Genomic DNA, 26205 nt, shown 5'->3' with positions numbered 1-26205 from the left:
ACTGTGAACACCTCAATCCCCCGTGGACATGTATTGAACTAGGACCATGAGTTTGATTATGATACAACTAACAAAATGCCTTTTTCATTTTTGGTGTAATTTTTATTACATGATTCATTCCACCAATACATTTTGGATGTGGGCATCACAATGCAGGAGAGGCAGCGCGTGTAAGAGAAAGTTTGCACATTCCACTGAATTAAATCATCTCATTTGTACTGCAGAATGAGGCAAATCGAACAGGAGGACAAATGAACAGTTACCGTAAAAAAAAAAAAAAGGAGTACATTTTAGCCCAATTGTCATGGTTACAATTTTTAAAAACCGACATTTTTTTTGTTTGTAGCCGCAGAGCGATGGCAGAGATTAACAATTAGAAAATGTGTTGCTGTGTCAAAGTACGGTGAGCCGAGAGGGGCACTCGACATGTTTGCTGGCGTTTGTTAGTTTGCCTCGTCCTTTGAGGCTTCGTCAAAGTTTTCAACGAGATCTGAGAACGGAAACAGGAGGGCAGAAAGAATGTCTCAATGAGCACAAGTTAAGGCAAACAAATGACACTTAATTACTAAAGATGAATAGAACCGAAAAAACATCAGCTCTCTGGATGAATCCAGGAAGACCAGAAACGTCTATGTCGGCCTGTTATGTACGGTTCATAATGTGGCTATTTCAATGCTTCGTTACAGTTACTCTACAACTAATGCGACTCTTTGTTTTAAAAGGGGATGTGTGAACTTGCTCACCTGGAACCTCATCGTCCTCCTCGTCTTCCTCAGCGATCACCATGGGGGCTTTGTTCTCTCCAACTGCGAGGGGAAGAAGAACAAACTGTTCACAGAGCTACTGAAACAGATCAGCGAAGAGTTTGCTATCGATTATTCTAAATAGTTTTTATTCAATTCCCGATTAATACCCAAATTTGTATTATTACCCACAATAAATATCAAAACTTGTCTGGTCTATATTTAAATATTTTATTCAATCATCTTCTCTTAAAAATAAAACATTTAACAAAATAACAGACCCTATCTGTCAGACGCCCGATTTAAATCTAAAGGATTTTTGTGACATAGATTCATTTTAACGCTGTTTGTCACAGCAACACTTCCCCTAAACTGGATCTGTATTTCTACTTAAGTACTTGACGTAAAGCGGTTACGACATTAGATGATTTCATCACTAAAGTATTATGCAGTTCAGATAAGCAAATGTGCTTTTGCATGAGTGTGGGTCGAGGGAAATCATTTACAGACTGTCTGTAACGTCACGTTAAGCCATTGTATCGCTCTCACACACACACACACGACTGTTTAAGTAAACAGAAAGCAGCAGTGTGTGTGTGTGTGTGGCTATTCCACATTGTTGCGTCTCAGTTTAAAAAACTTCCAGACTTTAGGATCAAAGGGGAAGTTTTCTAGCTGCAGCTGGTTCTCCTGGGGGAATGCAAGCTTTCACTGGGCGCAGCCACTTCTTACGACACAAATCTGCCATTTATTTTATAAATCTATGATGTCGTTGAATCGCTGCCGGCAGCCCTATGTGGGTACCTGGTCTGGGCAGGTTCTCCGCTAATCTCCTGAGGCTGGTGAGACTGTCGGCTCCCAGCTGGTTTAGGATTCCCGGGAGCATCTCTGTGAGCTGCTTGTTCTCGGCGTGCCCCGTGATCGTGAAGGTGTTGGCAGCCAAGGAGGCCTGAACCTTTGGGTTATTGAAGTGGATCACCGTCCCCTGGTTTGTGAACATATTCACCTACAGTGAAACAACAAAGAGGAAAAAGTGAAAGAGTTTAAGGTCAGAGGCAAAAGAGTGAACCCTCCTAAAAGGATAAATGTCATGAAAAAAGCCCTCTCTGCACACTGATTGCTGGGCATTTCGGAGAGAACTCGCCGTACCTCCTCAATGCCAGAGATGTTGTTGACTCCCAGTTTCTTGAGGGAGAACTGCAGCTTCTTGTCATCTGCTGTTGCCGTCCTGTGCACCACCTTCTTCTTTCTGCGGGCCGACCCCTACAAACACAACAATGAGCTATAATACAAAAACCAATAACCCGATGATAAAAATCCGGGGACGACGACAAACAAACATTGTCTGAAAGAAGCTTGCCGGCACGTGTTCCAACTCACCTTGCCGCCTATGCGGACCTGCTCCTGCAGTTTGGCGAGCTTCTCCTGGTTCATTATGTACTCCTTCATCTGACACAGGGAACAACATGCACACATAATGAAATTATACATTTGCACGTCATTTTGGAAAAAAATAATTTTCACTAGACAAGAGCTGGGAGACATATGAAAGCACCCACAGTCATGCCACATCCATTGAAGACATGTCACACTCACAAATCCTGATTCTGTTTTCTACTAAAACATTCACTCATCTATGTGCATACTGCCAGTTTGAACTTAAAAAGAGAATCAGTAATAGAGAATGATGCAAAATGGTGCCTACACTTCATGGCACATAATGTGTGAATTCAACAGTCCATTAGCTACATGGGGGTTTGCGATTACAATCAAGTGTCAAACCTACTCCCCCCCCCCCCCCCCCCCCCCAATCGATTTGCCTGTTGGCACAGCATACGAACAAGAAAGCACAGCTGCCAGAAGTTCAAAAATAGCTGCACGCTTTTTAGTCCCGACTCAGGTTCTGCGTGAATGAGACAGAGGTGGTCGGCTAGATTTCGTGGCTAGGTTAACGTCGGGCTCCTTCTGTAAAGCGAACGTAACGAGTCTATTTCCCCAGAGTGCCCTAAAGAGAAGATGTGCTGTTGGCTCGTGCTTGACCTTTCGGCCACCGAGAATAGGAAGCTTATTTTTCTTAACCCGGGTTCTTAGAAATTATGACAACTGAAGCTGTCGGCTCGTTAGCTAGCCGTGCTAGGCAGTTAGCTCAGGCCCCCTTCAAACCGATGCTAGCATCCCGTATAATTGACCGTTTCTTCCACAGCGCGCAATGTGACTCGGTGAATTGTTATTACTCCACAGAGTCAACTATACGAGGATGGGGCATCTTACTACTAAATGTAATCTTAATAAGGCCACAGAGACGTAAACTGACCTGGGAGTGTGTAAACACGCGGGTCACACAGCCGATAGAAGCTCAGAGAAAAGAGCGAGGACCGGAAGTGACGCAGGAAGATTGATAACTTGCCGGATGAGCCATTTCTTAATTCACAGTGTTTTCTAAATAATACAATCAGTCTAGTCATATTTTCGTAGAAAGTCGCAGAATCACGTACAACAATAACCTGCTTAGTAAAACTGACTAAAAGTAGAACAATTGAGAAACGTTTGAAAATAAATTGCATTTAATTTTTTTTTAAATAATAGCTATACATTTTAAACATTTAATAAAACGAATGAATACATGGGCATATTCAACAATTGTAATACAAGGTTCACAAGCAGTGCCTTTGGGAATATTAAAAAAATTAAAAATATAAAAAAAATCCACAACGGAAGTAGTCACGTTAGTAATCATGGCGTCCCCCAGTGCAGCGAGAGGCAACGTGATATCGCCTTAAAATGAGCAACTCTTGGTTTACATCAAAAACCAATATCGATATCAACTAATTTCAACCAATCCTACTTTCAACAAAAGTAAGTCTGCTCTCCCGGATATTTTTCGTTAAAATATTAGAATGACTAGGAACAGTTTAGTAGAAAATGCTAGGCGGCTAAAGCTAAAGTGTGCTAGCTAACTCACTCATGCTGTGCTGAGCACGTTGGCACAGGCGTCCTTTCTAATACGCTGCTCTTACAGTAACACTGTGTGTAATGTTACCTGTTGGATGAAACGTAATTGTAACGTTAGACTTTCTTATTTCATTGAGCTCTTTGTGTGCATTAATAAACCGCAGTCCGAGAAGAAATCGAAACAGTGAAACCGTTAACGTAGCCTTTACGGATAGCATGGCTTAGTGGGTTGTGATGCTATTTGGTGCGAAGTTGGAGTGTGAACTCCGTGCCATTTAATCTGCATTGTTGTTGGTTTTGCTGTCCCGTTTGGCCGGTTGTTCTCGTGGATCAAACAACATATCAATCTTTTAACGCCTTTTATTACCATTTAAATTACGCAAGTTTATTTCCAATGGATTAGCGGTAAAGTGGTAAAATCCGCTTTGTCTGACTGTCATATTCTGTGTATGATCGTTACAATATAATGATCGACATTTTGTTGTTTTATAAACCTTGTTTAACTATTGTTGGACTGCACGTGATGAGTTTGTCTAAAAGTACCTACTAGCAGGCCACTGAGGTTTAAGGGGTTAACTGGCCCGCGTGTCATGTCTCTTGCTATATGTTAATAACCATGTTTTTATTTTCTATGTCTCAACAGGCAGAGTGTTGTGTCAGTGAAATGGCTTCGTTTAAACCTACCAAAATCCCCCTCTATCCAAAACTCGGAGAGAAAGTCACACAGGACACTCTGTACTGGAAAAACTACAAGGTGAGCCTCTTCCACTGTGCGCTCAATGTTACCATGGGCGAGAAAAGCACATCCTCAGTGTTGTTTCTCGATCTTAACAATGCGTCTGTGTTTCTTCTCCCAATAGGCTCCGGTCCAGATAAAAGAATTCGGAGCTATCTCAAGCATAGACTTCTCCCCGGTGGCTCCACATAATTTCGCCGTGACAGCATTCACCAGAGTATGTTGTCTTGAATTCAGCTTTGTTTATTGGAATGACTCCGTCCTTGCGTCGGTATGCACAACTAACTCTGTTTCCCACACAGATCCACATATACGGGCCATTCTCCCAGGAGCCTGTGAAGACGTTCACACGGTTTAAGGACACCGCATACTGTGGGAGGTTCAGGTCGGACGGTCAGCTGCTCGTGGCGGGATGCGAGGACTCGGTGGTCCGGCTGTTCGATGTCGGAGGCAAGGTGGCACTCAGGATGTTCAAAGGGCACACAAAGTAGGTATCTGCCGTGTGTCACTCAACATGGTGTGTTTTAGTTGTGCTGTACCGGCCTGAAGAATGAGTGTTCTTAAATGAGGCCTGAAATCGTTGAATGATGATTTTTTGAGTGATCCATCGTCTGAATTTCATGATGATTCTCAAGAATTCTGACAACCTTTAAACTGTCTGACACACTAGAAGCCTTCACACACTGGGGGTGCTTTTTTTTTTTGCAGGTCAATATACTTGTTTAAACTGTTATTGTTATGATATACTTTCACAGGGCTGTGAAAAAGTAACTTTTTTACTCCTTCCTTTCTTACCTTTCACAATAAAAGCCCTAGAAATATACACTGTTTACCAGAGGGAACTCAATTTCCCCTTTAGAGCATTTCATTACAAGGAAACTCAATAAAGTAGCTTATAGTAACTTAGGCTGTACAACAATTTACCTCACAGTCTGCCAGACGCTGCTCTGGGTCAAAAAGATCCGGGTAGTTGGCAAATCTATTCCAATGTTTTATTGAAAAAAAAAGCTTCAACTGTTGCAAATTTGCATCGCTGCCTGTATGAATAGTTTTGATGCAAAACATTTGCAAGTGAGTATCGCTCACTTTCGTTGTTGGCCTTTACAAAAGCCTGGTCATGGAAGTGAACTGATGTCAATTCTGTCGTTTCCTTTTCTGCTCAGGGCGGTCCATGTCACGGACTTCACCTCGGACCGTTACCAGATCCTCACGGGGTCAGACGACTACACCTGTCGACTTTGGGACATCCCGAACGCCACTGAGCTCAACAGCTACAAAGAACACACAGACTACATTCGCTGTGGCGTCACGAGCAAACTCAACAGAGATCTCTTCATTACTGGTGAGATGGAGGCGAACGGTCTTAGGAATAGTTAAAACGAGGACAGTCAATTAACTTTAGCATCAAAGATTTGGTGCATGCCAGAAGTGTTGGATCTTTTTGTAGCCAGTACCACTAATGAACGTCATCTCTCACAGTGGCTCTCAGATTAAATTTAAATAACAGGAACAGACAAAATCTGCCTACATTTGACTTTTCATCACAACTAGAACTGCAACTGTGGCAATTATCTCAGTACTACTATCCACATTCATATTTGAAGACACTACAAATGATACCCAGCTTTAAGAATGGCCTGAAAAGCGGGAAGTTAAAAACGGAAGCACAGAGAGCCGTTGCAATGGAGGCGACACACGTCTCGTCCAGTCGTGTTGGTATAAACTTGCCGGTATCGGAACGTTGCAGACCAACGCATTGCAAATAGTTGCTAGTTTCAATTCCTCAAGTTTAAATGTTTGGTCCGAGCTGGGCTTGAGACGGACTGCCACTGCCGGTTGAATGACTTTTGTCTGTTTTTGTGTGACTAAACAATTGTTTTTTTTTTTTTAATCCTAGGATCCTATGACCACACACTGAAACTGTTTGATGCCAGAGCAGAGAAGAGTGTGATGACCATGGACCACGGCCAGCCAGTGGAGAGTCTGCTTCTCTATCCCTCTGAGGGGCTCCTCGTCTCTGCAGGTAGTTGGCTGTTACAATCATCAATGTTTTCAGACAGAACATCCAGAAAAGGCGCCCACATTTTTATTTATATTTAAGGGTCCCTCAGATTGGGACAAAAACAACCTGAACTGTACTCGTATGCTTCATTATATTAACGAATGTTTATCCAGGGCATTACGATTATTCTTGTCTCTCTCTTTAGGTGGGCGCCATGTGAAAGTGTGGGATCTGCTAAAAGGGGGCCAGCCTCTGGTGTCGCTGAAGAACCATCACAAAACTGTCACCTCTTTGTGTCTCAGCAGCAACGGACAGAGACTGCTGTCGGCTTCTCTGGACAGGTACGGGGACAGGTGTATGAGCAACGTCTGACATAATCTACTTTTTATTATAAGAACCCGACCTAATTGAAATCTTTTTATTTTATTTTTTTTGTCTTGCAGGCATGTGAAGGTGTACAATACCACAAACTACAAAGTGGTCCACAACTTTGACTACGCTGCCTCCATCCTCAGTCTCGCTCTGGCTGTAAGAAATCCCAGCCTATTATTCTTCTTCTTTGTTCTGGAGCTCATGGTCACCAGGGGGCGTTTGTGGCTCACTGGGTTAAGAGGGTAGTCTGGTAACGGCAAGGTCGACGGTTCGATTCTTGGCTGGGACATGCATTGTGATCAAGTCCCTTATGGCACCTCGGTAATAAAATAATTATAGTTAAATAAAATAAGTAACCGTTGTATGATGATATCTTGAGTGATCCATCGACTGAAATTCCTGATGATCTCGAGTATTCTGACAACATTTTACAGACTTAGTGAACTGTTGTAAAATGTCTTCATTTCATTCATTCCTGCTGGGATTCTTGACAAGTCAAACTTTTTTCCCTCCTCAGCCGGACGATGAGTCCATCGTCGTGGGCATGACAAATAGCATCCTGAGCATCAAACACCGGAAGAGCCCCGAAGAGTCGAAGGAACTCTCCGGCCAGCAGAGGCGACGGCCGTCGTATCACGTTTTCGTGAAGGGGAAGAACCACGCCCCCAAACAGGTCCGTTCACACCTGGTTAACATGCTGAGGCTGAGGCTGGCAATCTGAATCGGGACGTTATCTGCTGTGTGTTTATTCCCCAACAGATGCCTTATTTCTGCATTTATTATAAAAGGCTTTTCTTTCTCACCGTTTTTGATTAATTTCCTTGTTTCTCCTCTTCCAGGATGATTATCTTGTCAGCAAGCCAGTGAAACAGCATTTAGCCAAATACGACAAGCAGCTGAAGAAATTTAATGTGTCGAAGGCTTTGGATACGGCTCTGGAGGTATGCATTTTATGTATTTTACAACATTAAATGTTAAATCAGTTGGTATCATTTTCTTGAATTTGCTTCTCGTTTTTTAGATTTTTTTTAGATTTTTTTTATTCGCAATACAAAGCCACGATATGCTACTTTGCACAAAGTGAACTCTCTGTCCTGGGAATGCGGAAGCCGAAAAGCAAAGTTGCAAAAAGGTGGTTTGATCTTTTATTTAAAAAAAGCATATTTAATTGTATCTACAGACATGGACAAGACTGAGAAAGCCTGAGATCACGGTGGCTGTTATAAAGGAGCTGGATCGAAGAGGAACGTTGGCGAACGCTCTGGCGGGACGGGATGAGCAGGGGCTCTCTCGCTTGCTCAACTTCCTCATAGGGTAAAAAGCAGGAAAAAAACATCATCGCTCAAGCAATAAAGCGTTTACCGGACACATTGAATTTGGGAGCTTGTACATGAAAATATTTTTGCACGTACCCTTCAACTTTTTCCGCGTCTCCTCCAGGAACTTGGTCGACCCCAGGTTTGCCCCCGTGCTCGTGACGGCGGCCGAGATGATACTGGACGTCTACAGGCAGATCATCGGCCAGTCGCCGGTCGTGGACCGCCAGCTGCTGCGTCTGCAGGACCTGTTGGAGAGAGAGATCGACTACCAGCAGGACCTCCTGGAGGTGCTGGGCATGTTGGACACCATGTTCGCCTCCTCCCTCCCCAGGATGGCGGTGCCGTGCCCCGGCCCCAGCAGGGCTAACGGCCTGGCCCAGGGAGAAGGGGGTACCTTGAGACCACAGCTTCAGGCCACCTGAGGCTTATAGGGGGAGGGGGGGGTATGGCTTCAGATTTGAGTTAATGCCTTCACAACTCTAAAACCTCTTTTCAAAACAATCGGACAAACACTTCCTGTGGCACAGGTTTTTAAGAGACTGACAAACCCATGGGTGCATCACTCTGGTGTTTTAACTCCAGCGCAACAGGCAACAAAAAGAGGACATGCATTTGCTCTGTGAAGAATGTGTGAATGGAAAGTGTTTTTTTTTATTGGACATCTTGTAATTACACTTTGAAAATGTAGTGTGTGTGCGTTTGTGTTTCGAATGATTCAACTGTTAATGTCTGCTTTGTTTTCATAATATTTGGCATCTATAAATGTTTCATAAGCAGATATAAATAAATCTTTGTAATATTGAAGCTGACCCATCATGATTGTGTTGAAATAGTTTGAATAAGTCTCATAAACACAGATTTCAACATGTAGGTGTCTGTTTTATCTCCGTCCACTAGAGGTCGCTGTAACCTCAAAGAAACCGTTAACTTTCATGTTTATGGAGGATTTTGCATTGGGGAAGACGGAGAGCATCAACGGAGCAGGGGGAGGAGGAGGATGCTGCCGCTCACTCTGGTGAAAACAGCGGCGGCACCGACCCAACGCCATACCTCAACTTGTAGCTCCTAACACTTGAATTAGCAGCTAGCAAAAAAAAAGCAGCAGTATGTGTCCGAGAGTTTGGCGCTCTGTTTCCTGCCGAATTTAAGCGGACTGTCGGTGTTTTCTGTTTTCTTCTGCCGGAGTTTGAGCTCCTGTGAACGGAGGTACGTCAATAACGTGAACCCATTTCTAACTAACGTTAGCTGTTGACTTTTTTCTTTCTTTCTTTAAACGTGTCTGTCTCTGTTTGTTAACATGTCGACCCTGGGCAAATGGTGAAATGTAGCCGTGTAAAAGAGCCTCACTGCGGCTAAATAGGTCAACATGAAACTGTGAATTCAGTTCATTTGAGACGTTGAGCAACAGCACAAATGTTTCTTAACGCTAAACAGTCGTGTTTTTAGTGTTAAATGTCAAATATTGCGGCCACAGCCGCCGTTCTGTGACAATAAAGCTAGCACACTTACTAAAACTGCACTAAGTCCTCTCCCCTCGCTGTGTTCATGCTCACTGTGACGTCTCTTATGATTATGAATATATATTTATAAATACGACATGTAATGTGACTGCACAAGCAACACATTGCTTGATGAGACCTTGCTGTTGTGTCCAGTTTATGAAGTGGCCACTGATGATGAGCAGATCTGAACCCTGCAGTACTGAGACTCAATCGATTTCCTACTTTAGTTCACACACACACACACACACACACACACACACACACACACACACACACACACACACACACACACACACACACACACACACACACACACACACACACACACACACAAGTAAGATACGCACTGCCTGCAAATCAGAATGGGGGCATATTTGGTGTTCTGGTCTCCAAAAAAGGTACAAAAGCATCATTAAAATCATTATTCACACGCTTCAGATCAAAAGATGATCCGGTTTCCATCGGTGGACCTCTGACTCTGCTTGGCAGTGGCACAGATGAGTTTAAAAAAAACCCATAATCTCTTCAGGATCAGAGGAGAAAGGCAGACTAACCAGAGAAGTCATGAGGAGTCACGTGGGGGTTACACTGAAGTGCCTTTTCCTTGTTTCTCTCTAAGATGTCTGTTTTTAATGTCCACATTTGCCTGCAGTTGCCGGGAGCTGGAGATGGAGCTGAGCAGGAGGAGAGTGCCTCTGTATGTGAGTATGCCTTCCAGTTGTGGAGTCAGGCTTGAGACCAGCTTCTCCGACTAATCTTAAAAAGAGTTGGTTATCCCTTTGGAAAAATCTCTGCAAATTGAGTTTGCAATGCAGTGAGAGACCAGCAGCCTCATTTTTATATATATATATATATATATATATAAACACGTTTTTTGTCTCATTTATTTATATATATATACGTTTTTTTGTGCTCAGGCCAATGCTTAATTAAAATGCATCTAATGTATCTGAAAGGAATAGTTTTCTGCCCATGCATCACAGCTGTACTTTATAATTCAAGTTCACTAAAGTCTCTGAGTGTAGGAGTTAAAAAAAAAAAAAAAAGATTTGGTGCCATCAAGACAGCAGGCCGGTGTTTTTGACTTTGATCAAACAGGAACTTTAATGGTCTTTGAATGAAACGTCTCAAGGTTCCACTGTTGGACTATTTGAGCACTGAATCATAGTTTCATAGTGACAATAGCAGCCTGGCATTTGTGTGTATTAATTAGCAAATCAGTAACTCAGTGATTTGTTCATAGTGATGTTTTTTGTTGGAAAAGGAACTTAGTATTTGCGATCAGTTTGATTTGTGATGTCTCTGGTTGTCTCAAGGTTAAGCTGTATTCAAACAGGGCGGGACTGCGATCAAATATTTCTTTATTGGTTTCACTTTAGCGTTTTTTATCAACTTAGGCAAACAGGAATGAGAGCTAATGCTTCAATGAAGATCAAAAGGGGCTCTCAATGCATTCAGTCAATTGAATCCTTTATGTGGCATGTATTCAATGCCTTTTTCCTTTTAGTCAAGATTACTTAAAGGTTACCAAATGTTTATTGTGAATGCTGAATGCCCATATAATGAAACACTATACTCCTCAGAACTGTAATAAATATAAATGAATGAATGTATGATGCAACAACTATATTTTAACAGCAGAGGGAAGCTAGTGAAACTGAAGGAAGTTTTCAAAAAGCTAGTCTAGAGCCATGCTAGCAACTACCCAAAAATGCTAACAGCGGCATGCTAAAATGCTCGCAATCACAATGCTAACATTCATAGCCTGTTAGCATGCTAACGTTGACCAACTGGCCCTAAAACATAAAGTGTTTAGTAAAAAACAACTCAAGTTTATTCATTTTGTGGTCAACATCTGGTCAATGACACAGAGGTGAGGAGCCTCAACGAGGAGAAGCTGCGTGGACTCAATTTTGAAAGTTTTATTTATTTTTTTATTTTAAAAGTTGAGTGTAGCTTAAAAATACTGAAGTAAGCTGACCAGTGTTTTTCAGAAGGCTGGTCCACAGCTATGCTAGCAACTCAGAGGCTTGGAGCTAAATGCTAATGGCGGCTAGATGCTCACAATGAAGATGCTAACATCCGTAGCCTGTTAGCATGCTAACATTTACTATGTGGCCCTAAACATGAAGTAAAACTGGATTTAATGGGAATTTAGTTTGCAGTATTTGGTAATAAAAACCTAAAGTTTATTAATTTTATGTTCAACATCTGGTCAATCACACAGAGGTGAGGAGTCTCACTGAGGGGAGAGGAGAAGCTGTGTGCACATTAAAGAATTTGTGTTCAACCTGATGCTCCCTCTGTCAAAGAATTGACCAGACGAAATGGATAAATGAACCTTGAAGGTGGGATTAAGTGAGATGGAGAGAGAGAGAATTACTCTGAGTGCCTCTATGTGAAACGGTGAGAGAAGTAAATAGAAAAGCCTTTCAGTTTTATAACGCATTAGGTCAACTGATTCAAGGCTGATGGACTGTCTTACTCTTTCACCAGCCAACATTAATCTGAGATGTTCATTGCATTTCAAGTCTTAGAATTCTACATTTTTTGTGTGTCTTTTGTTCAACCTGCCTCCTCTGCTCCTGCCTCTGCCAGTGGTTGGACGTGTGTCCCACAATAACCCTCAGTGTGTCTTGTGGGAGGCCACTGTAGTTTAACAAGTTGATATCTTCCACTACAGATTTATTTCCATGCAACTGGTAGATGTTGGTGGAAAGCGGCAGCTATTAAAAAAACAGGATGATTTTTATTAATTAATTTTTTACTATTATTCCGAGGGAATGAAACTAAAAGTGGATGTTTAATCTTTATATTTAAATAGTAAAAAAAACAAAAAACTATAGCTGCCTTAAAGCTCAGTTAAAGTTGCATTGGAGATCTACGCACTGCAGCTATTTATTCACAGTATGGGCATGGGCCCAGAAATGTTTAAAGCTTCACCAATCAATATTTTTAATCCAACAGTGAGTTAAATGATTTTTTGTAGTGGGAAAGGGGTTGCTCGTTGTGACTCAAAGATAATTATACCCGTAAATTGAGGTTTCCTCAGCTCTACAACGCTTGTAAGCCTCTTTCAGTCCCGGTTTGATGGCTGCAGCTTTAAGACCAGTTCATAATCTCTGTGTCAGTGTGACCGTGAGGGTCACGGTCCAGTTTCCTTCTGCAGTCCAGTTGGTGGCTTGCGATGCTCAAAATTCAGGGAGTACTTGTCTGTGTATTATCACCAGTTATGCCCAACAGTGACTCATCGCTTTCAGGCCCGGCATACAGAAACACACAGGTGATTCTCATCAGCTGATTAGAGCGCCATCAGTTTCTCTCTCTGTCTGTGAGCAGTGTACTGCTGTTAAGCTATCTATTTTAAACTGTTGATTGATTTCAGGTTTAATTCATAAACAATCCCTCTGTCTGCATGTCGCTCTGTGTGTTATCACCAGTTACATCAACACAGAAACACACAGGTGATTTGGGTTAGCTGATTAATGCTCAATCAGTGTTTCTGATTGGTGCATTGCTTTTAAGCTCTTTTTTGGGACTCTGAACTTTTTCTCTGTTTCTCACACAGACATAAACAGGGACATTCATGCCTTTATTTAACTTTTTCTTATGCTTTTAAAAATATCATCCTTATCTCTCTATTATGCTCATATTAAACTGGTTTTAAATATTGTGCTTTTTTCATCATAGGCTGTTGTGATTGCAATGATATTACCTTTTTATTTTTTCAATTCTTTAGACAGTCCATCCTAACTTCCAGCTTTGAAAGCATTACAGTTTAGTTTCCAGCATTTTTAGCAATGTACTCAACTTTTAGCTTAAACCACTTCCAGTTTTCCATTTCTATTCCCAGGTTTTTCAGCAGTGCAGTGCCTTGTGCTTTAATACTTCTGCATTTTCACAGCATTCATAGGCATCTTCTGCAGGAAATGCATTTTCTAGTTGAGTAAATTGTCCTTTTTTTTAATTACACAAAAAAATGTAATTTTGGTACTAAACTACGCTACTGTATCTCATTGAGATAACACATCTCATGTATCAAATCCCTTCAAATGTCACCCAGCCCTAGATAAATCAATGACCTAGAAACAGCTCAACCTGGGCCTCTTCAGTGAGGATGTAGCGTCTAGTGAGGCTGGCACATAACATGCAGTCAAAGGGTTTCTAACATATTGTGACTGCTCTGCCCTATTTCACCTTCGTCTGCCTCAGATCAGAAGTCTAAAGTGTTCTGGCCTGTTGGGATCAGAGCAGGTCTTTACAGTAGACACCAAGACATTCCTGTTTTTATTGAGGGTGAATGTTTTATTGTACCCTCGAGAGGCATGCTGTCAGGGGATTTGGTGTGCTTTTTGGAAATGTAGAACACTGGATCAGAATAGAGTCCTAATCTGAAGTGAGCACACATCAGGAATAGATATATGCTGTCATGATGTTTTCCCTCTCTCGCTCCTCTGTTTCTCAGGGCCAGGCGAAGGTGTTTGCCTTGCTGGAGGCTTACGACTCGGTGCCGGAGGACGCAGAGGTCTACGTTGTTCTGGAAGGGTCCACTCTGGTCCATGTCACCAGGGCTCAGAGTGACGTCATGCTCTGCTTTATAGTGCCGGGTATGTTCATATGTATGTTGCGTACTGTGTTGCTGTGCTATTGTATGCATTTTGGGGTAATTTGCTACATTAGAAAGGTAGAATTTATTTAAAAAAAGAAAAAAAAGAAAGTTCAAACCTTAAACTGCACATGCTGACAACCCCAGGATTTACAATCCTGTCTGATGTACTCAGGAACAGTACATTGCGTTTTCAATCTTCACAGACACGCACACACACACACACACACACACACACACACACACAGTCACACAGTCTGTGACTTGAGGTCTGGAAAGGCACAGAATCTTATCAGCTTCCTCTCAGGAGGGAAACGGCTCCATAAACAATACGTCAACATTACCGAGCCTCTGTGTAGGTTGACACAGACAACAGGCAGTCCTGCAGGCTTGAGCGCTCTCTACGATAGCAGAACTATTAAAAGCAGGTCTCCTTCTCCATCAAAAAAGAAGAAGAAATGCCTTTAATTAACATACAATTTGAGACCATTTTTAACCACACTCAATGATTTTCTAAGTATATATAAAAGGCATATTTTTATTACCGGTGTTTTCTGTATTCTGTATAATTTAAATTATTTTTCATTCATTCATCAAAAACCACGAGTGTTTTTAGATTTCTTGCCCCATCAATTTCAGCTCATTTTATCGCAGTGACTTGAAACCTGTTGAATCATTTTGTCTGCTGTATTTCTGTATTTTTTGTTGCACGAGAAGGCTTTTGAACTTATCATAGAATTATGACAAACCCTGAGTAAAGTCTGTCTTTTTGCTGTGTCGTGTCCGTCTTTAGGACACAACCTGGCTGAGGTGGTCTCTGTCCAGGCTTACCTGTGCTCTGAAACCACACCCGTCTCCTGGGTGGGCGGGGCTTCACTGGAGTATGTCCAAGATGACGCTCAGGTAGTGACAACAATACAAATACGACCTCAAGCATCTCACGTAGGTTTGTGCAACCCTGTGGGGAAAAGTTGCGCGCACACATTCTAGTACACAGATTCTACATGCTGTGCAAAAAGAAGACAGTGGGTGTAATGTTTAGTTGAAAAACATTGCTTGAAACTATTTTGATGTAAAGTTATTAGTGTAAAATGAATCACACGCCTCGAGTCATACAATTCTCCAAAGGTTGTTTTGCATTGAAAGCAAGAAAAATCACCATTTGCATAGCAGTAGTTTTGACTTGCTGCTGTTTTTTTGTTTTGCATTGCACACCAGTTATCACAGATTGTATCTGAATCATGAACTGCTTCGTTCTCAGGACCTGGCAGAGCACCTGGTAGTCCACGGGCATTGCCTGAGCTCCGCGGATCACAAGGAGCTGAGCAGCCTCTTCAACCTGGGCCAGGAGAGCTCTCGCTGGGCTATGGATCGCCGCGTGGCCCTGGCCATGGCCAATCTGGATATCCCCCGAAGCTGGAACGTGCTGGGGAGCCACGGTGGAGACGGTGAGAACGGGATTATTCTATCACGCTGAACGGGCTTTCCTGCACAGATGTGTTGCTCAGAAGCACACCGTGGTTTTTAAATATCGGTGAACATTTAGAAATTTGATGAAGAAGGTTTTGGAAGTTTTGTATTTGCAAGAAATTGCTTTTAAAGGGCAGATGCAGGGAAGGAATGAAGGTGAACTCTTCATCTCCCCCATACCCCCCTCCTCCCCCACCACCATTCCCATTTGACATCCTTACTGGGCTGAAATCGGAAGTGAACACGGTCACATGTGTGCTTCTGTTGAATTCATCAAAGCCAATTAAGCAGCATGTAATATGGTTAATAGAGCCTTTCCTTCTGGAAGTAGCCCTAGGCAGAGCGCAATAAATCTGTGGGCATGTGTGTGTGTGTGTGTGTGTGTGTGTGTGTGTGTGTGTGTGTGTGTGTGTGTGTGTGTGTGTGTGTGTGTGCGCATGTTTACGAGATGCCACCATCTGTTTCTATGATCCGAGTGTTTGTGTTGGGCCACCTACACAAATAACAAACTGGATTTAGCGATAACATAGTTAAGGCAGTCTGTTTCATCGCAGCGTCTCCTTCTAAATGTCTGCAGTTAATTTGATAACACCGCTTATGACATCACCGCTGCTGCTGTATGCGACCGAATTGTACATTTTTAATCAATAGATTTCGTTTGCTTATAGTATGTTCTGCATTTTTCAAAGGCGCCGGAAAAGCTAGAGATACTAAACCTCATTCTGTCAGAATAACTTGATTGGAGGTTGGAATCACGATGTTCTCTCTGGAGTGCAGCCATGAAAAATGTAGCATTCATATTTTTACTACAGCTGGCAAAAGTGTTATCTTTTGAACTAAGTCTTTATAGCTCAACAAGGCCTGCAGCCTGATGCAGAATATTCTCGGATAAAGAGAGAAACCGAGTTTTTAATGTAAACTAAACCCTTCAGATCTGTAAAGTGAAGCCTGTTTGTTTGTATGCTACGAAAACTGCGGTTCTAAATCTTTTGTAACTTAAGGCCCTCTTCTGATTACAAAACAATATTCTGATAAATTCAAATAAATGAGGAAAAACAGAACATGTCAAAAAGGAGGACAGTTAAACTCAATATGTGTTATGCCACTGTACCAAAACACACATTCTTCTTACCCTCACCCATCACTGCCTACCATCATGAATCCATATTCATATGAATCCATATTCGATGCATTTAGGCTCATTTCCTCACCACCCGCTTTGTAGCTTTGACTTTGGCACAGCGGTGTCTCCCACGTCACTCTTTCATTTCAAAACACGATCCCTTTTGTGCCTCTGCGTCCGAGGGACCGGTAGCTATGATGGTGGTGGTGATATTCATTGAAATTATGCTTCCTTTTGGCTTATTATGTTTTGTATTTACGTGAATTCTTAAGCACATGTACATGTGACATCCAACCATCTGGCAGTACATCTGCAGCCCACTAGATGGCGCTCTGAGGCTGACCAGTGGGCCCCGGCCCAGTGGTTGAGAACACCCACTATAAAGTAACCTTGGTATGAATACAGAAGAAAATGAATCGCTTCCTTGCACCAGTATTGATGCACAGATTGTCCTGCCGTGTGTGGGTGAAAGGGGGCTTTTATTACCTGTCATCCTTATGTTTGTGCCGACCATGAAAAAAAGGCAAACATGAATATAATCGTTAAATAAGTCAAATAAAACTGCTTTCAATGTAGTTTGTATTTGAAGGAGCCCACTTCAACCCCACTGTGTAAAATTGCCTCGTTTTATGACGTACAGCTTTGCAGTGAAATAACATCTATTGTTATGAATGTTCTTTAATGAGTGTCAAAGCCAGCTGTTGATTGTGTTTCCTATTTGAGGCTACAGTTTGTGGTGTTGCTGAGTTCTATCCCATTAAAAGTCCATCAATCAGTGTAGACCGTATGAACAGTGTCTCTCTTTGCTCGTGTATTTTCTCTGGGATCTTTATATCTCTCTTCCTCTTGCCACATTTTGTGCAGTGTTAGCGACTGATGCACAATCAATTTGGTCAGCATCCGTCTGGCCTCTTGCCTTGAAAATGGTGGCTGGCAGACACTGCGTATTGCCATTTCGGTCATGTGACTCACTGCAGTCCGCAACTTATTGTTCAATGGGTGGGAGTCAGAAACATCGCGATGATGTGTCCCAAACACAACAAAACTGCATCAGCAGTAGTTACAGTAGACACTAAATGAAGAAATACTATAAGCTTCACTAAATTACTTTAGACCACAGAGCTGGTATTGTGCAGTATCGTAAGCTGCTTCTATTACTTTGATGAGCATCTGACTATTGTTCCTTGATCCGGCTGAAATGTGCTGACTTCTGTCTTTCCTTTTTCACTTTATAATAATAACGCACCAAACCTAAAGAAATGATTGTGAATTAATGCTGCATCTGAGATACAACCTGCACACGATTCCAAGCTTATGAGTCGCTTGACTGTGGCTGCTTTGATGCAGGCCGGTTACCTGGATACAGATCTTGTAGGACAGCTTTGAGTGTCAGCACAGAAATAAGAAGCTGTCACCACTGTGTCGCAAAGCTTTTATCGCCTCAAAGTGGGTCAGTGGAGCAGAGGGATCCAGCGCAGCGGGAGACACAAAATCAATCATTGACATTTAGGTTAATTATCACAAGGAGGTGGTTATCAAGACGACATTCTTGTGGTGTCAGTTTCCTCCTATTTATCTCACGTTTCCCCCTGTGACTCTAGTTTTACCGTGATTCACACCTCCCCCGTTCCATTCAGCAGCTGTCTTAGATCCCACTGCATACTTTTTATTCACAATATTATATTTCTCCCCTCGTCTCCAGAGCACACTCTCAGGGAGTCGCCCCTCCACCTGGCCGTGCGGTGGGGTCTGTGTCGGCTGGCAGAGCTGCTGCTTTGTCAGCCGGGGGGTCTGATGGCTGTGAGTCTGCCCAACGAAGAGGGAGTCACTCCGCTGCAGCTGGCGCAGGCGGCGGGCAACACGGAGCTCCTGGAGCTGCTCACGCAGTAAGGTTCAAGATTCACAGTTTTGCTGTGTGTGCGGTGAGGGAAAGCTTTCCTGCAGATGTAGAAACGACCCCATCCGTCCATTTAGTTATACCTGCTTGTGCTATTCAGAGGGTCGTAGTGGGGTGGAGCCGATCCCGGCTGACGTTGTGTACACACTGGACAGGTCGCTAGTCAATCACAGAGCTGACGCATGGAGAGAACACGCAAACTCCACACATTGCTTTCTTTGGATCTGTGAAATACTGTAAATAAACCAGTTTGAAGTACATTTTATGAACACATAAAACACTAAACACCTGTTAGTATTACCTGTCAAACTCAGGAATGTGTTGTGCCCAATCAGTCAGGCTCAATGTGGATCCATAAATCTTGAGCACACCCTTAAAGGCCTGTTTATGTGGCCTGAAAAACTAGAAGACCATCATCTGACGGTGCTTTTAGACGATGTTTTATATATTCTAATGGCTTAAAAAGGCTCCCTACACGCATTTTTAATGCTTTCTCAGAATATATATTTCAAATGTTTTTTGGGGGGGGAGGGAACGGAACTAACCCAGTTAGTGGACGGAACTAACCCATCCGTTGTGCTGCAGCCCGCCCAACCCTCTAGCCACGCCTCCAGCAGGTCTGTCGCAGGTGTGGGCAGACCGGTCCCGCTTGCTGAGGTTCTGCCACGATACGGGGAACTTGACTCTGACTGTCCGACAAAACCTGCGGTGGAGCTCAGAGGAGAGCCGGCACGCTGACGTCCTGCTTCTCAGGGAGCGGCTCAGAGATGAGGACTTCCTCAGAGAGGTGAGTCGGAGTCATCAGTGTTTACTTGAGCTGGTAAGAGGCACAGGATTAAAACGGACCGCCGTCAGTTTAAATAGCACATTTACATCAACAATTCTGCCACCAATGTACCGTTAGAATAAAGCCAGCTCGGTAAGCGCGGAGTCAAAATCAGTACATTTTAGGTCACAGCATCGTCTTACTCAAACGTCACCTTTCCTCCCACAGATCAAAGCTCTAAGGAGGGAACGCGTGGAGCCCATCTCAGGGAAGGAGGAGCTGGTGGATGATCCCACAGAGAACGGTATCATACATACATTCCTAATGTGTTTGAGTGGCCTGGGTAAACTAAGCCATCCAGTCTTCTCTTTTCGGTATGTTGCTGTGGTCTGCTTTTTTAGGCTTGATACTGTGTACATTGACTGCTCTCCTGTGGGGTTTTGAGGTATTGCAAGTCTAAAATCAAGAAGGTAGGGAAAAGAGAATTAATCAGGCTGTTGCAAACATTCATCACAGAGAATTCTATTTTCTTGTGTGAATTTGATTAACAGTTCAGTGAAAGGTTATATGATCATAAGCAACAAAACATATCTGATCATGTGAATCATTGTCTCAATATTGTGTGCAAAATAGCAGAGCAAGTAAGCTATACGTTTATGAGTAGTGCTGGAACTATTAGAGAACAACTCCAAAGTGCATCTGATGTTCGAGAGCAAAGGAAGTGTATGGGATGGAGTGGACACAGTATTTACGTCTTGGCCAGGACTCGAGAACTAGATTTTAAATCTCAATGGGACTATCCTGGAAAAATAAATGTTTAATAAAAAGTAAAACAAATATATAAATAAAACTCATATGAAGGCACTCATTCATCCTTTAAAAAAAAAATGTAATTGGTCCATTAATGGAGCGTTCGCAGTGCCTGTAAAACAGCAATAATTACACCAGTGTTCAAATCAGGTGAACATTTTCATGATTAACTACAGACCCATCAGTATCCTTCCAGCAGCATTAAACATTGCAGATTGGATCTCTGAACAAATAACATCACATTTGAATGCTTCTTCCTTCTCAATGAAAACATCAATCCACTGAAACAAGCAAATTGTTTTCTTTTGTACAAGGTGTGGTCGGGGTCGCCTTCCTTGATTTAAAGAAAGCCTTTGATAGAGTTAATCATGACCATCTAATTACTAGTAATCGAAGTTTAATTTTTCACCTAATGTAATAAAATGGATAAAATCATACCTTACAGACAGAAAACAATGAGTTTGTGTCCCATAAAACCTCACAAATGGTTGATAAATATGTTGGTGTACCTCAGGGTTCAACTCCGGGTCCTCTCTTCTTTAGTTTCTATATTGATGACTTACCTGAAGTTTGTCTTTCTTCTGTAACCTATCAGCTTCATACTAACGTCGTATATCTACATGATAAAAACAAGAAGCAAGAGCCAGAACTATCCGCTTTAATGGCCAATATCTCAAATTGGTTTACACCACAAAGTCCGCAAAACTGTGTATGTCTTTTTTCAAAGTGCGGAAACAGAGATCGAGACCGATAGTAGGGAGTAGACTAGTGCCTGAGTATAAATATCTAGGCCCAATAATAGATTTACAGCTTACACTGAACACACAAGGACCTCAGCAGTGAAAATACATCAGTAAACACTTTATAAGCTGGCTAAATAAAACATTGAATAATACAGATAGAAATGAGCCTGTACGGCTACATTTGGTCTCAACTGCTCATGTTAATTAATGTGCATTGCCGCTTATTAAATATAATAAACAGTAATGAAATCATTGGTTCACCTTTGGGTCTGTTTTTTTTTTTATTTCTGACAAATCTCTGACATATTACAGAGGCTTCATCAAAACAATATAAAAAAATAGCCGTCAACAGATAATGGATGCTGAAAATAATCAGATGTGCAGCCTTGTCCATAAGTTCTCTGTGACCATGGTTTTTATTTCTATTCATGTGTGGGTAAACTTTAGAGAAGCAATACAAATTTAAATAGAAAATGGAGTTGGTTACTGGAGGACATTTGGAATGTCTCAGTGTCTTTTACAAGGTTGTGTCCCTTTACCGTCCGTCTCTGGGCAACATCAGAGCCAGCTGGCATCACTGGATCAGACTTGAGTGAATGCGTTTCACGGTATCACACGGAGACACAGAAAGACCTCTGTCAGATTACGGTTATCTTTTCCTGCACTTTACATCTTCTCCTTTCTCTGCCTTTCCTTTCCTTCCCCTCCCAACCTGTACATCCTTTGTGGGTTCCCTCTCCCACATTTATACGCCTTTTATACATTGTTACGTGACCCCAGGCTTCGTATCACACCACCCAAACACTAATTCCGAATTTGTTTCTGGTGAGCAACAGTGCACCGTGTCCTTTGATATGGAATGCATGTGGTAGTTAAGGAGATCAAGGCCACACAGTAAAGATCTCCCCAGGTTATGTTTAAAAAAAACAAATAGAATAAAAAATGAAGACTTTACATGGTTCGTACATCGTTAAAAGAACTGACAAACATCTGTGCTTACTTGAGCCTCTTTTGAAGTTGAATGGCTGCTGTGTCTAAAGAATGTTCTTTCTTTCAGCACTGCATTCTGATATCGATGGAGCAGCTGTGGAGGAAACTGTGAGTATTTGAAATGAGGGCAGTAATGGAGTTTCTCTTCATAAATGTGACCAGAATCTATTTTTGCTCATACTGTACATCTCATGTGTGTTGAGTCAAATATGAACACAAGTCATCTGTCCTTCCTAAAAACCTTCCACACCAAGTGTGTGCACTTTGAACTATTTTGCAACAAAAGGTTTGTTGCTTGAAAAAAAAAAAGAATCCTGGATATCTAATTTCAAATGTTAAAAACTCTCAAGGCTCCATTCAATCTCCGTGAACATCTGCATCAGCCGGTGGCACCGCCTGCCCCTCAATGCCTCACCTTGTGTCCCGCTCATTGTCAAGGTGTTGGAGTTGGCACCTTGTGCACACGCCGCTCAATTGCCCAACTTTGTGAGCAGCCAAGTGTGTTTTTAGAGGCGTGTGCACATGATTCCGGTCATCCAATAGGACCTCTTTTATGCGATACAGATGGGTACTTTGCCCTGTCACACACACCTATGGCACTAGCCAGACACTTGTGTTTTTGTACTTAGGTCCACTGTAGTTTCTTTCGCAGGTATGCTTGTAAGCCTGACGAGTGATGTCTCACGGTGGAAATGTGCTTGCTGTTATCGGTGAAAGGTTCTCTGTTTCTTCAGGACTACGAGGAGCCGCTGATGTTTCGCCTGAACGAAGAGGACGAAGAGGACGAGGAGGACGACGACCCATCGCAGTTTGACTCCGGTAAAGATTTTGTGTTTTTAAACAGGAGCGAGGTCACGTTCTCAGAGGCCTGTTTTTAGATACAGACTTAATTTCAGAGCTTGCGGTGCCTCGGGCTGTAGATCATGTTTTTACGCAGACTGAAACCGCCCGTTGTTGTTTTAGGTGGCATTATATTCATAGGAGGTTATCCAAGTGGCTTCTAATCATTACTGCAGGAAGCGTTTCCTTTCCTGAACAGAACTTGGAACCCGAGTCTCTACCGTCCCCGCAGACTACAAGATCACATTTCAGCTTCTCTTGACCCCCCCCCCCCCCCCCCCCCGCCCCCTCTCTCTCTCTGGACTCTTTGGAGTCATGTCACTCTGTGTTTTCAGTGATTGTGGCGCTAAGAAGGAATCCTGTTAATGCGCCCGTGCAGAGAGCAGTCCTGACTCATCCTGTTCCTTGCCAGCGGCGACACAAATGACTTCCTACCATGTGGCCGAAGGTGCAGCCTCACTCTGATCCTGCTTCTGCACGGGGGGAACGGGAAGGATTCGAAAGTGGGAACATCTTGTGGGTTAATAATTGGCTTGTATCGCCGCAGAGCAGACCGATGCTTCGGCGTAAGAATGCTGCGGTCACAAGCAAGAGGATTCAGGCTTTTTATAACTCTTGGCACTGGACGTCTGCAATCTGACTTCCTGCGGCTGGTGTTGTTTTCCATGCTGTACGGTTTAGTCATTTCACACTCAGTGTGTGTGTGTGTGTTTGTTGGCTGTTGAGGGTTTTTCACATTTCTGGTCTTTGAAGACTGCTTGCCTCTGACCTCGACCGGTCCCCTTTAAACCCTTTTTTTGTGGCTCAGACGAATAACGCTGCTCGCCTGAATCCTGTTTTCTCCACGGTTTCCCCTCAATGCAATGCCATGCCAAGAAAAAAGTCCTGACTCAGAATGATTAAGGCCTTACACATGTTATTCTTCCGGGATTACAATGCCTTTTTTGACCCTTTGAGAATTTCAACTCCTTATTAGACATTCCCAAGCTGTCGGGCATAACGAGTGACCGGCAGGTTTTTCTTTATTTATTTATTAACAAAGAAGTGAAGCATGTACTGCGATTCCAGTTCCTGTTTTCATCACTGAGCTAATGCGTCATCCGATAGACAGACGGGGCTTCTGTAGCCAGAGCTTCAGCAAGGGATGAGGAATTTCGAGCATAGCTGTCATGTCGTGTCCCCCCCCCCCCCCCCGCCCGCCCATCGTCTCGATGTCAGCTCTTTCCTCTCTCCAATTCAAATGGCATGGCCGTGATTAAATACAGTAGAGCCACAGCAGGTTGCACCAGCTTTACAATGTCAGTGTAATAGTTCAAAACCTTTTAGACAAGTTCCTCTCTCTTCGTCTTCCATCCTTCCCACACTTCTGCCCTCCTAATGCCCCCAGAAGTAAAGTACCACACCCAAAAAAACAACAACACACACTTACCCCCAGACACATGTAACACTTGAGTCCCATCCTCCCAGATCAGCATTTTAATCTGAGTTCAGTGAACAAACGACAAATGCCACTTCATCCCCGAGGAGCTCTGCTCTCCACGGCTGAAAGAAAGGAGGGAGGTCGATGCATGTTTTTTTTTGTCAGTGTTTGTGTGCAATTGTGTGTTTGAGAGGGGAGAATGCAGTGAGGAAGAGTACTCTGAAGAGGGCAAAGGGGTATGGGGAAGTAAAAAAAAAAAGGGGAGGTGGGGGTTGTTTGTGGCTGAATGGGGGTTGTCAGGGCATTGCTGAATGCAGTTTTCCAGCAGCTTGTAGAGATCCCCAGGGACGGGAGAGTGGAGGAGTGTGTGGTGTGTGTGTGTGTGTGTGTGTGTGTGTGTGTGTGTGTGTGTGTGTGTGTGTGTGTGTGTGTGTGTGTGTGTGTGGTGTGTGTGTGTGTGTGTGTGTGTGTGTGTGTGTGTGTGTGTGTGTGTGTGTGTGTGTAGAGGGATAAGAGAGAAAGAGATTTATGATATGGATAGTTTGGCCGTGTGACAACAGACAGCGAGCGCAACGCCAGTAACGCTAACAAGAGTCTCCGACCCGGGCCGAGGGATCTAATTGGAGAACGGAAAAAAGGGATTAAAACCTCCCACAGACCCCCACAAAGGAAGCATTAATGTTCACCAGTACAGTGCCAACACACCCCCTCCCCATCACACACACACACCCTCACCACAGCAACTACTTTCTATAGTCTCAGTGTACCTATGCCCCCCCCCCCCCCCCCTTCACCCCATATATTCTACCTACAAAGCCCTTCTCATCCCCCTTTTTTCCCTTTTTTCCTCTTCTTTAATCACATTCCTTCATTTATAAAAAGCCATGTTTGGCACATCTTTCCACGCTGCCATTGTCTGATTCGTCTCTTAAAACTATGTCACTTTTACCACCTCTAGCTAAAAACTTACTGCCGTCCTTGCTGCTGCAGCAAATGGAGCACTGCACTCCTGCAAGTTGGCAAGAGGAGAAAAGGGGGGGGGGGGGGGGGGAAAAAAAAAACAAAAACGGTGTGGAAGAAGAAAACACCAGCGGCTCTCACTGCTGTCTCCATGGTGAGGCTGCTGACCTGGCACACTGCAACCCCCCCCCCCCCCCCACCCACCCACCACCGCCACCACCACCGCGCTCCCCCCTCAGCTTTGGCTTTGCCATGCTGGAACATAGCGAGAGAAGGGCTCTCTTCAGGACGTGGCATCGGGCAGATTCGGATAGTGTGTGCAGCTCGGCATGTCTCCGAGGCAATCATGAACTCTCGGGGGTTAATGATTTCTCCCCTGTTCCAGAGACTCACCTCCGCTAAGCTGTCTGCCCCTCGTGTTTGTCTTCGCCGCACACTCTGAAGTCACTCCCATGTTTGACTTGGTCTCTCTCTGTTTCTCTCCCTCCTTCGGTCACTCTTTCCGGCAGCCAATACACTCCTCCCCCCCTGCTCCTGTCAGCATGTGTTGATCTCCCTCCCACTCTCCCCCCCTCTGTGCTGTGTGTGGTAGATGGGTCAAAGAGAAAGACTTAAGAGACCCCTAAAGGTTCGGCACAGATTTGAGGAGAGCAGTCAGAAAAGACGGGAAAAGAAAGTGGGCAGACGGAGAGGAGACCGGAGAAAAGGAGAAGAGAGTTCGGCTCTGTCGGACAGTTGGTGCGGAGTTGTCGAGGGGGAAGGGGAGGATTTCAGGGGGGGAAGGGTGGCTTGGGGAGGGGGGGGGGGTAGACAGAGGGGAACATGCTGGCTCACTCTTGAAGTGTCAGTGGAAAAAGAGCGAACGCAGAAGCTCGTCCGCAGTCCGTTGAGCCGCTGGGAAATGGATGAAGACTGATTCGCTGCTCACTTATTCATTTGGATGAGGATCCCCTT

At 43.5% G+C, this 26205-nt stretch overlaps 3 protein-coding genes across 3 annotated transcripts in view; 2 read left to right on the top strand and 1 right to left on the bottom strand.

Moving 5' to 3' along the window:
- Positions 1–78: 78 nt before the first annotated feature.
- On the bottom strand, positions 79–3114 carry LOC306697178 (transcription factor BTF3-like). The gene is made up of 6 exons (XM_079160944.1): positions 3058–3114; positions 2124–2192; positions 1893–2006; positions 1548–1749; positions 744–806; positions 79–490 (listed from the first exon to the last, which is right to left on the bottom strand). Exons 2-6 carry the CDS (start codon positions 2190–2192, stop codon positions 444–446), a joined length of 495 nt encoding a protein of 164 aa, XP_079017070.1. The 5' UTR covers positions 3058–3114; the 3' UTR covers positions 79–443.
- Positions 3115–3481: 367 nt separating this feature from the next.
- utp15 (UTP15 small subunit processome component) lies at positions 3482–8923 on the top strand. The gene is made up of 12 exons (XM_079160754.1): positions 3482–3599; positions 4339–4449; positions 4556–4648; positions 4734–4918; positions 5595–5773; positions 6329–6454; positions 6639–6774; positions 6877–6961; positions 7323–7478; positions 7645–7746; positions 7986–8119; positions 8246–8923. The coding sequence occupies exons 2-12, from the start codon at positions 4360–4362 to the stop codon at positions 8544–8546; spliced, it is 1587 nt and encodes a 528-aa protein (XP_079016880.1). The 5' UTR covers positions 3482–3599; positions 4339–4359; the 3' UTR covers positions 8547–8923.
- Positions 8924–9272: 349 nt separating this feature from the next.
- LOC306696816 (rho guanine nucleotide exchange factor 28-like) overlaps positions 9273–26205 on the top strand; it is a 37106-nt gene continuing 20173 nt past the window's right edge. Inside the window, exons 1-10 of the mRNA XM_079160523.1 lie at positions 9273–9330; positions 10279–10327; positions 14092–14233; positions 15026–15135; positions 15494–15680; positions 18528–18711; positions 19308–19509; positions 19717–19792; positions 22099–22139; positions 22766–22850. Coding sequence (XP_079016649.1) covers positions 10295–10327; positions 14092–14233; positions 15026–15135; positions 15494–15680; positions 18528–18711; positions 19308–19509; positions 19717–19792; positions 22099–22139; positions 22766–22850 — 1060 coding nt within the window. The 5' untranslated portion in view covers positions 9273–9330; positions 10279–10294. The remainder of the gene's footprint in view (positions 9331–10278; positions 10328–14091; positions 14234–15025; positions 15136–15493; positions 15681–18527; positions 18712–19307; positions 19510–19716; positions 19793–22098; positions 22140–22765; positions 22851–26205) is intronic.

Source organism: Pholis gunnellus, assembly GCF_910591455.1.
Source record: "Pholis gunnellus genome assembly, chromosome: 6".
Lineage (NCBI taxonomy): Eukaryota > Metazoa > Chordata > Actinopteri > Perciformes > Pholidae > Pholis > Pholis gunnellus.
Note: the sequence above shows the minus strand (reverse complement) of the source record. Positions and strands in the feature narration are given on the sequence as shown.